General features: G+C 41.2%; 1 protein-coding gene across 1 annotated transcript; it reads right to left on the reverse strand.

Annotated features, from left to right (window-relative positions):
* Positions 1-642: 642 nt before the first annotated feature.
* dcaf12 (DDB1 and CUL4 associated factor 12) lies at positions 643-10,246 on the reverse strand. Its single transcript, XM_035151750.2, has 9 exons — positions 9,826-10,246; positions 7,963-8,253; positions 6,364-6,642; positions 5,684-5,744; positions 5,316-5,509; positions 4,366-4,431; positions 3,868-4,030; positions 3,393-3,571; positions 643-2,613 (listed from the first exon to the last, which is right to left on the reverse strand). Exons 1-9 carry the CDS (start codon positions 9,883-9,885, stop codon positions 2,455-2,457), a joined length of 1,452 nt encoding a protein of 483 aa, XP_035007641.1. The 5' UTR covers positions 9,886-10,246; the 3' UTR covers positions 643-2,454.
* Positions 10,247-11,552: the final 1,306 nt, after the last annotated feature.

An 11,552-nucleotide genomic window follows, 5' to 3' on the forward strand; every position in this document is an offset into this window, starting at 1 on the left:
ATTCCTTTATTACTGTGAGCTCTATAGCTTCGAGTAAAGCCACACATCGTTGAATATATTTAGAAAATTGTTCCTTTTTCAAGAACAAAGTGTAGGCTACTTCAAAAAAAGCTTAGAGGGTAAAAATATTTTACAAATTGTCATTAATTGTTATGTTAGTATTGTTAGATGCTTTCAGGTTTTAGACATGCACTGAACTCCTGATAATGTCCTGAATTAATACAGTGACTGTATGTGAGAACACAAATGGCCGAGTGAGTTTCTCCTGTCAGGGCCCTGATAAAAGCTCTGCATAATGTCAGAGTGAGCCCATGTGAGCTTCTCCAGAGGCTTCACCACGAGAGAGTGGGCGTGTTGATGACGATTCTAACACGCTATGGATGCAAAACTGAAAAAAAACGTAAAGGTATACAAATATCTGGTGTCACACGCAGGCCAGCACAGGTAGATGTGCTGTAGACAAAAACATTTGATCCCTGCAACGGAATTGATATGTTCCTTCTGCGCCACCCCTCACCTGAACGCTCCAGAGGCCTCTCTGTTGTTGTGAACGTGTCTGAGCGGAGTATCTCCTGCTGCGTTGTTCATTTGTGAAAGGCCAAATCCAGAGTCATTAAAAAAAAGACAAGTGTAACATTAATATACATTTCATTTTTATTATTTACTCTTTTTAAAGATTTAATAGCTTGTTTTTTTCCAGATGTTTATCTTACAATATCCTCAGATTCAGTCATTTGTAAAAACATTCATGAGGCGTGTATAAAAAAAAACAGGGCATCACCAAATAGACATCAATCCACACACTTCCTCAGACATATACATACAAATGTATGCAATTGTCCCTATGTATTTTACACATACATATACACATTTATATATAAAATACACTTTTAAAGTGTTGGTTCTTTGTTCAATTTGTGGTCATAATCGGGGGTTCTCTTTTCGATTCTGTCATTATCATGAAAACTGGTGGAAAGTTCCATGTAGAAAAGGAAAACGATGATCGCCTGTGGCAGTCTTTCACAGAAAGACTTGAAGGCAAAAACAAAACCCAAACAGAACTTGAGTCTACCCTGCCTCTACCAAACAAGGGAAAGAGCAGAATTACTCACTCCTTGATACAAAAAGAAGAAGAGAAACATTTAGAACTGTGACGACAAACAGATATGTGCCTGTAGCCTCCAACTTCTCGGTACAGTCCAAACAATTCTCATTAGTTCTTCTTGCTTGGTTCACAAGAACAAGGTGAGCTACCACGTCATCTTCTCCCCAGTTTCTGTGGAGGAGGCCCAGAACCACAGAGGGATTTAATCCAGTGATTAAAGGCTCCTCTATTAGTCATCGTATCTGATGACACTTGCTACCAAAACTTAAAATCTTAGGGTGGATTCTCTACTAACAGAATGGTTATAGTTCAGGATTCCAACACTGTCGACCAATTGTCTGAACACATTCTGGTCAAAGAGAGCAGGAATACAAGCAGAGGGCAAAAAGATGACATGTCATTCAAAAGAAGCTTATATAAATACCCCTGACCAATTGAATAAAGGTGACACAGGAAGGAGAAAATAGATACACAAAGCAAATAAGGATATCAGCAGGGGTACGCCTGTCAATCACACAAAAAATAAAATAAGCATTTGATGGGATTAAGTCATAGCAGAACAGCAACACAGCATTTGAGCAATCTTTATATTTCTCCTTTACATCATCTCAGTGAGAAAAGTTATGAACACAAAGTCCCATTTTGATTGGCTTCTTCATTTGACTTCAGACAGGAGAAGAGAGAATTGTCTCAGTGATTGTTGGGGGGCAGGACAGGACCTGTTCCAACCAGTAAATATTCTCTGTCTGCATTCAGGTTCAGTCCTTAAAAATTAATCGTCTTTTCAGTCCTCTTTCCTCTCTGCCTCGCTCTCTTATTGCCATCCATTTTCAGTGAAAGAACAAAACAGATCTCCACGAATATTTCACAAAGACACCGTCATTTATCACAGACAAAGCAACGGTAAACACTTTCCTTACATACAAAAGAAGGCCATAGCCTAATCCCTGTGCACGGGCTGGATGTGTACGTTTTAAATTATGAGAATATGTATAACTTTATTCTTAATGTTTTCCAAAACTACTCCTCAGTGGCAGACTCCGCAGCTCTTGAAAATTACTAGTTAAATGTTTGTACATTTTTATATGGAAAAACAAACAAACCAAGTGGAGGAGGGATAAGAAAAGGAACAACTGCAGGAGGAGGGATATTATAATGGAGGAAACAAACACACACAAGAACAAAATTCATGCTCCTGAGTCCACGTGTGAGCAAAACAGAGTGACAGTCAGTGGGATGCACAAGGACAGTGATGTCACGGCAGACTGGAAGAGGGAGAGGATTGGAGGGACTGGTAAAAGTATAAATCTGGACGAGGGGGAAGAGGCAGTGGAGGAGACGAAAGAGGGCTAACTCCACAGTCCTGCGTAGTTCCCGTGCAGGCCAGAGCAGAGAGGTCCACCCGCTACAAACAGCTTGGTGCCAGAGTCGTCGTAGCAGTGGGTGTACACCGCGTTGGGGAAGGAATGAATGTCTGAGAAGTAACTCCTCCACGTCTCATCGTGATTCTGAGGGTGACAAGGAGAGTTGTAGAGAAAGGAGAGGGAGATTAGGAGGGAAGAAAGGAAAATATTAAGAATATGTAAGTTATTACCTCCGCCAAGGACGGTTATGTTTTTATCTGCATTTGTTTTTTTGATTGTCTGTTAGTTAGCAGGATTACGCGAAAACTACTGGATGGATTAACACAAAAGTTGGTGAAAGGATGTGGTATGGATTAGGAAAGAACCCTTTCAATTTAACGTAACTTTATTTAACATTGCGAGACAGACAATTTATGGATCAGGTATATTTAGGGGAATAATCAAAGTGGATGCCTTGTCCATACTAATGCGGATAATTTGCAATAAAAAAGGCACTTAATCACTAAAAGGGAGAAAGTGTTGTTCCCTGGAATTTGATGAATCTGTGATCTCGACTTTATCGCCACCTACTGGTCCTGCATGATTGTTTGAGCATTTGTATTTTTTCTTGTCTGGACAGAGATATTTTATGAAACAAAGATCGTGTGGACAAATATTTTGGGGTATTTTTCATTAAATTTTATAAATGGAGGGGGAAATATCCTTTAAAAAAATACCCGTCATCCTGTAGACAAGGCTTAAACGTGGTTTCATGAAGGGACTGTTGGGCCTGGGTGGAGGTATCCACTCTACTAAGTGCCATTTTAGTTCATAATTGTATAGCAACTACATTTGTCAGAAACCGTACAGTTCAGCAGCTCATCATCATTCCATGACAAAAAAGATTATATATAAAAAAATTAAAAATAAAATAAAATGTATACCAGCCAGCCTTTGCCAGTAGTGAGCTTGATGATGCCATCTCCTGGGCACTTCCGGTACCCCCCTGCTGGATTCAGAGGGTTCTCCAGGAATCTCTGAGCCCGGATGTCGTAGAAGAGCAGTGAACCTTGGCCAGTGCCGACTGTCACGATGTGTTCATAGAAACTCACTGAACGGATTCCTGCACAAACACACACTGATGTTTTAAATGCAAAGATCCTCAAAAGTAAACACCACCCCTCCCTGTTTGTTTGTGCCCTCCAACTTAAAGGCTAGGTCCCATAACAGTTACTCTCTACTAACACTGAGCTCTGACACATAATTTACAAACAGAGAAATGAAAGAACAGCCACTACTATTGTGCAAAAAACAAAGAGGCCCAAATGAGAAAGATATTTAATATGCAAACATCTTCATTGAGTAGCTGAGGGAGATCAGCAGCTCTCTGCTTGTGCGACATGTTTACAGATCACTTACCGCTTCCTCTTTCTCTGGAATTGACAGACTTGATGCTGTGTGTAGGTTGCCGTGGATCCAGAAAAGAGACATGGGCCTGAGAACCCACAGCGTACACCGACCAGTCCTGTCCATATGCCAAACACACATTCTCTTTGCAGTGAGGCAGCTTGGTGGACAGTATCTGGAGGGAAACACCATAAAATGAAGTCAAGATTTAAGCTGTCAACAACCGTTTCTTTGTGATATTTGAGCACAAGAGTGTGAGAATGCACATTTATGCTCCATTAAAAAAAGTTTAAAAAAAAAAAGAGTAAGAAAATCTAAGGGAATCAGAGACCTACTTAGTCTTTTGGCAGACAAGTGATCTCATTAACTTTACTAGACAGGCATGGTAAACATGTAATAAAACCAAACGCAGGCTGTAATGACCTCCTGTTTATAATTCATTGAATGTGTCACCTCAGTAAGCAGGGGAGATGCGTCACAGAATAATTATTAGTCAAATGTTTAATTTACCTTGCACAAGCTGTGCTCAGCTTTCCAGAGGTGGAAATAGCCATCCAAAGAAACAGCACCCAGTTCCTGCAAAGAGAAAAACAGCACAAGAAGATGAGACTTACAGTAAATGACTGAAGCTGAGGTGAAGCTGTTGAGAAGAAACCAGAAACAACAGCTACTTCCAAATGACTACTTAGCTTTTTTACTTAGATGCAAATCACCCTAAACCTTAATATTTTAAGATCACATTTCCCCTATTGGGCCTCATTCACCAACCGTTCTAAAGAAGAAATTTATTCTCTAAACCCACTTAAGCAGTTTTTAACGAAGATTCTGACATTCACCAATGTTTTCTTATCTGGGATTCGTTGTTATGTAAGAACAGAATCTACGCACAGTGAAGAGGCATGTTAAGCTTTTTCTGTTGTTTTATCACGTCTGAATGAGTCAACATTTACTTCAATTGTATTGAATTTGGCTGTAACGTTGTTTACCCCTGAGACTCCAGCAGTATTTAGTGGACTCAAACACTTCATCCACCCTCCATCGGCATAGTGGGGAGTAGATAATGAGTGAATTTTCTTTTTCAGTGAACTATCCCTTTAAGAAGAAATTTAAGAAAATTCTTAAGAAGATATTGGCGGGTCAGATTTATCACTATAAGCGAATTCTTCTGTATGATGAGTCCCAGAACTTATAAGGAAAGGTAACTTTTTTTTTAAAGATAAAGGCACTCACTAACACACATACTCTTATTTTCCCTCTCTCTCTCTCTCACGCATTGGCGAGCTACAGGCAAACACACAGAGACAAACACACAGAGATACAAACACACACGGACTCAGCTGACATCTCTGACTCGTTACAGTTTAAATGTCGACTCCACAATATCAACACTGTTCATCACATAATGATCAATACTTTTCTGCATCATGGTTTCCCAACAGCTGCATCAGAAGGACCCTTACTTTATGGTTGTTGTTGAAGGCCAGAGCACGGACTTTACAGTTGTATGGGTTGGTGCACTCCTTCGGGATGTCCTTGAGGGCACGGTGGGAGATGTGGGCGTAGGAGGGTACGGCCTCCTCTGTCTGACTCCTTTCAGCCTGACTCATTACTTCATCTGTCACCTCCCACAGGCCCATGGAGCCATCTCGGGACCCTGCGAATTAAAATACACACAGTCTATTACTGCCAAGACTATTCATCTACTAATACATCCCAAAGTAACATAATAAAAGATAGGATTGTCAATGGGGTACGTAGAGGACTGACTTGGAATCACCTGCTCATTGTATCACCCATTCACACACCGTAGGTCAAAAAGACAACTCACCAGAAACCGCCATGCTGTCACTGATCCATGCTATAGAGAAGATCCAGTCATTGTGGCCATCCTGAAAAACAAATGTTACTATGAGAAAAGCATAACAACAAATCACGTTCAACGTTGTGTGCATAGATTGATACGCCGAACAGCTGATGCCACCACGGTGCATGAATGATCAACCAATAATTTTCATATTCAATACTCTTGCGGGAATTCTTTGATTAACCCCGGCTCTGCTTTGATTTAATTATTATCTGTGGTATCCGTGTCTTGGACAGCTGAACAACTACACAAATAATGGCCGACTAAAAGTGACTCATCGAAAATAAAACATAACTGCAGTGTGTCCCATTTGTTACCTAGGTAGTGGTGATCCCACATAGTCTAATTTGTCCCACCACATTTTCATTATGATTTGTTGATCTTTACCCCACTGTTGCCTTTTCTCTTTATATAAAAACTTTTGGCTCGCCCGTCAAGTCGGCAAGGTCAAAGTTTTTACTGTTCCAGCTAAGCAGGCAGAATTTGACATAATATCGGAAGCTTCCACTTTACGTGTGTGCAGTCCTGCAAAGGGAATGCAGTTTTTCACTGGGCAATCACAATAATCAACCGTCATCGCCCTGATCTCAGTGCAGCTCCAGCCAATGGATGTCTGTAAAGCCAAATTAATCCAAACCACTTACATCTCCAACACACACAGGATCCAGTGTGGGCAGCTGGTAGATGGCCAAGCTGTTGGGGTTGTCTCCCCCTGTGGCGAGCAGCGTTCTCGAGGGGTTGAGTTCAATAGCATGGATTCCACAGCCCTGCTGGTCCATCCGTGAGCGAGAGCCTCCAGTGGGGTAGTAATGCCGCCCCGCCACCACCGCACCCACAGCTGCTGAGCCACTACCATGACACTCCCTGTCCTTCAGCATGGGAATGCGTGTTATCTGCCCTGTCAGGACATCTGCTACAAAAAGCTGTGGGTAAAAAAAGGAAAGGCACACGGTTAGTGTAGCATAGAGTTGACACAATGAAAGATCTTAAACATGTAAACAGGTTAATGAATCATAAATGATAATATGTGCATCACTGTGGACTACTGAAAGTTTTTTATCTGAAAATGTTTAGGCCAATAAATTATCTCTGACACTCTTTCAAAGGCACAATGTTGCTAAACTGGTGGTGAATCACACTCACAACTTCCAACTGAGGAGCATAACCTCGGACTTGGACCCAATGGCAAACCACTCTTGTGTACGCCTTTTATATATATATATATATATAGCCTTGCGACCATTGCAGGCCAACATCATCTGCAATATGTGGGGATAGAACCCCAAGGTAGCCAAACTGCAAACCGTGACTAGGGTTACCGGTTTTACGATTAACCACGCACACACTCCTGCAGACAGAAAGGTTGCCGCAGATTATGACGAAACGCTGTGTTTTAACTTCATTTTTGGAAAAGAAGCAACTCCCCGTTTATCCAGGAACATAAATATGAATTCAGCAGGTTATTATAAATATCAGTTCTACGTGTGAGTTGATACTTTCCAGCATCAACCAAAGTCAGCAAGTCTCCAAGAAACAGGCGCAGCATTTGTTGTGTATTATAAAAACAGGGCAGAAGTAGCGGCAGGCAGGTGGGGGCTGTAACAGGAGAACTGTTAATAATCTCTGACCATAGCAAACAAATGCTAACATCCACTGTCGCCACATTGCATGTGTTTAACGTAACAAGTTGTTGACCTTCATTAAATAATCAAAATACAATCATCTTATTCATTGATAATATATATTATGTCTATATAAAACTTGGTGAAATTACAATACTTATTTTATCAGTAACTTTTGAAATCTGCGGCATATTTTAACAATACTGCGATAATATTGATAATCATGATAATTTTGGTCACTATAATCGTGATACTAAATTTTCATACCATTTCATCTCTAACCTTTTTGCTAAATAAATTTTTTTACTCCCTCAATTTATGGTTTCCAAAAATATTTCATGATAGAGACTAGGGATGTCACGAGAACCGATACTTCGGTACCGGGGCAGGGGCACATTGCACGTCCGGTGTCCTTGTACCGTGCAGAATTACCCTGCTGCATGTCCTGTGGGGTTTGGTTTGCGTTTATTTCGGTTCACTATGGAATTTATGAGACACTTATTTAAACAGGGCGACAGAGACGAGCAGAGACACATGCGCGCCCCTGTCTGCCATGAAAGTTGTTTACGTGTGGGTATGCCTAACCAATAAATAAAGGTTAGAAATTTATGGACATCTTACCGTGTTGCACTTGGTCCCACACACCACCTGCCGGTGGTTGAGCCACTGTGAAGCAAACACCTTGTTGAGTCGTCCCAGAGAGAACTCCCTCTCCTTGAGGATGCCAGGGAGTCTTCCCGCTGCAAAGCCCCGTAGGCTCCGCTGGAAACGCAACTCATGCTGCTGCTGAGGTCTGAACTCCCGCCCACGGAGGGCACAAACCACTGAGTGCCGACTGCACCACCACTGCTGGGCATGACGTGACGAACAAGAAACACGGCTCCGCTTGTGTGGCGCCTGACACCAGCCCAGCTGGGGAAAAAGAGGGGAACGGTTTTCAAGCCTTGAGATTTTTTACAGGGAAAGCACAAGACCCTTGTCATGTCCAAAATGTCTGAGACAATCATTAAATATGTTTAGCAGAGAAATGTGGAAGATAGCTTACAATTGCATTGCTAACCAATGCCCCATGGCAATTAAAAGTTGATTAACTTTTAATTAAATTATTCTAATTAAATAAATAAAGTAGACTTAAAATAATATTATCTTATTCAATCACATGTTTTTATGCTGTCTTTGTCCCTATTTTCATATGACAACTCCACTGTCACATGTCAGTGCTGACTATAGTGAAGGTGGAGACTACAGCTAACATCAGACACCAGTAAGATACTAACCATGTTATCACTGGAAAGGAAGACAACAAAATCTCTTTTAAACACACACAAGCATTTCTCTTCAAAAACCTTCAGGCAACAGCAGGCTTAGTTTTTGTAAATATTGCAAATTAATATTGTCACAAAATCAATCAGTGTAAATGCTACAATCATATTTTATGTGGTTATTCATATTCGGAAGAGGTAACAGCCACAATCCAAACAAGATATCAGCAGATAAATGACTTCCTTCGTTGCTTCATTCATTCTGCACTGACAGATGTGGACACAGCATCTAATCTCACAGATAGAATTCTATTCGAGAAATGCAAAGAAATCCTCACTCTTCTAAACGTTCATAGTAAAATATCACGGTTGATTTTGTCAGTCTAGCCTAATCTATTCCTGTCTCCTGCTGGTGAGTGTGTGTGGCCCCACAGGCCCCAGACAGGAGCTCACATTGTTGCCATGCAATGCAGTAACGCATCGTATGATACTTAGAAAACAACGCTACTGAATAGTGACGACTAGTTTCTGGTTATTGTCAAAGCTCAAATGTGTGGCAGCTGAGCTCGGTGTGGACTGTACAGACAAGAGCTCCGTGCTGATGGGGAATGCTGTCTGTCAGCTCAGCAAATGTCCCCGTACATTATCTATGGTAGACTGGTGTGTGTTGCTAACAGCTCTTCCCCCAGCTAACGCTAACGGGAGCTAGCTAAGTTAAGTGGTACTCCTGGTATTTAGCAGCTTTGAAGCTAATTCAGTCCTCAGTGATGAGTTACATTATTCTGGACGGCAGCTTGAGAATGACATGTGACGAACACAACCAAACAAGCCACTGTCAGTGTTGTCTACCCGCAAAAAATGTTATTTAATCATTATCGTATTGAATGCTAGCCTTTAGCTAGCGCTTTGGATGACGTTAGCTGTCGAACTGTTAACGGACTGCCGTTAGCTAACGCCAAACTAACATTACCGGACACTGAATTTGAAATAGAAACACACTATTGTTGAGTAAATAGGATCACATATACGTTTATTGTGTGTGTGTTTTACAACAGTTAATCTCTTATAACCTCTACGCAGTGTAATTGGGTACTCAATCTGTCAAAACGTCATCGATATTCTGCCTCTGACGTACAGTATAAGTCTGCTAGCCCAGTGCTAGTTAGCATGCTAACATAACTGACTAGCTAGCTAATACGGACCCGCACCGGTTTCCGCCTACCTGTTGTTGGTCCTTGGGCTCTCCTGCCTTCCTTTTCCTGCTAACTGTTTTTCTCGCCATAATCCGACACACACAGCTCCCTCACCCACATGGAGGGTAAAAGTGACGCTGGACACTGGGTCATATAATGGCGATATGCTATTTCTGTTCCTTGGCCCTCGCTGGCAGCGTCCGTCGACGAGGTGAGGGCGATCACATACGGGAGATGTGGGTTCGTCGCTTGCTAAAATGATCGCTCCTTTCGTCCCCGAACAATGTCGCTCTGGGTCCGGTTGAGTCCGTAGAGGATGTTTCTCAGAGACTCACAGTCCCTTTTCTCCGGCCAGCTCGCGTCAGCAACGGCGAAAGCATTGAGCAGCGCGCAGCCGCACTCAAATTAGACATCAACAAAAACAAGGTCGTACGGGAGCGCGAACGTCTTGCGTGCTCGTTCACGTGAAACGCGTCGGGCCATTGGTCAGGTGATGGTGCGAATTTCTCTGTTTATTTTGTTTCAGTGATAGAAGTAATAGTGCGAGTAAATTATTTTCCATAATGATTCCTAATATACGATTATTTGACTTCAATTTGCATGAATTCATATTTTTATTCTAAATTATACATTTGCATTTAATTATTTGTATATCTAATTCAACGCAGTATAAATGTTAATACAAATATAAGCATAAAACATTACAAAAATTGTAATCTCTTCACTAGTTTTGCTGATTATGATTATTTTATTATATTATTCCGTCTATGTCACGTTTCCTCATATGTTTATAACAGTTAAACTGGGAGCATTAAAGACTTCCAGTAGCAACCTGAGCAATATTGTAATTTCAAGGTCAAGAGAAGGAATGACACATCTTAATCATAAATTCTTCTGAAACTGGACTTTTTCTTAAGATGGCCGTCATTTGCATGAGCATCAAAACATGGCTGATGTGGAAATCTGAAATCACAATGATCCATTAAAAGTTACTTTGTCATTTTCTCTGTTAATTTACCCGGGTAAGCTCAGGTAGGGCAAATATGACCTCTATTCTTATGCATATTCATCTTTTTTCTGCTGACTAGGCTGCACAGTGGGATGTTTCCAGTTCTCAATGAAAAAACCTGGATGGATAATCATCTGTATTTTTGCTGTCTTCTCAAATGAACAGAATTAAAACCATGTGCTGTAGAAGAGAAAAAAATGAGGAGCAGGACAGTTGCATTTCCTCAACAGCTCCTTGTTACACATTTAAAGTGTTGTGAAATATCTATTAAAAAAATGAGCTCAAAAAGCAACAACTGAGTCTCACCACTGAAAAAGATGTGCACATTTAATCAAATGGATTTTCCAGATGATCCAAAAGGGAATTGAACTTTTTGCAATTGTTTGAGTAGCTTGGGAACAAACCCTCATTTCACCCACCTTTCATTATACCATTTAGATCAATGTCCATTAGATGAATTAGAGCCCCCAGTGTTCTACTACGAAGTGACTTAAAGTGGATCTGATAAATAAACCTTCAAACGCAACCCCTTAAATAATGAGAACCTAGTTGCACCTCATCCCCACAGAACTGAAAGGTCACAACAGAGGTGGAAGGGGGCATTGATGCAGAAGCTCCAGAACCTGCTGTACTGAAATCAGCCAAGCTTTTGTGGCTGTCAGAGCGAGAGAGGCAAGTGGACATCAGCTTGCTTTGTGTAGGATCAACAAAACCACACTTGAGTTGTGTATGAAGACAACACCTCAT

This window comes from Hippoglossus stenolepis, chromosome 3 (genome assembly GCF_022539355.2).
Source record: "Hippoglossus stenolepis isolate QCI-W04-F060 chromosome 3, HSTE1.2, whole genome shotgun sequence".
Classification (NCBI taxonomy): Eukaryota; Metazoa; Chordata; class Actinopteri; order Pleuronectiformes; family Pleuronectidae; genus Hippoglossus; species Hippoglossus stenolepis.

What these genes read in the sequence shown, in the direction of transcription:
- dcaf12 (XM_035151750.2), bottom strand. Translation starts at nt 9,885, where the DNA reads ATGGCGAGAAAAACAGTTAGCAGGAAAAGGAAGGCAGGAGAGCCCAAG. An exon ending in AGCCCAAGGACCAACAACAG is followed by an intron (nt 8,254 to 9,825) that starts GTAGGCGGAAAC and finishes CTTTTTCCCCAG; the next exon opens with CTGGGCTGGTGTCAGGCGCC. An exon ending in CTGAGCACAGCTTGTGCAAG is followed by an intron (nt 4,031 to 4,365) that starts GTAAATTAAACA and finishes GTTTCCCTCCAG; the next exon opens with ATACTGTCCACCAAGCTGCC.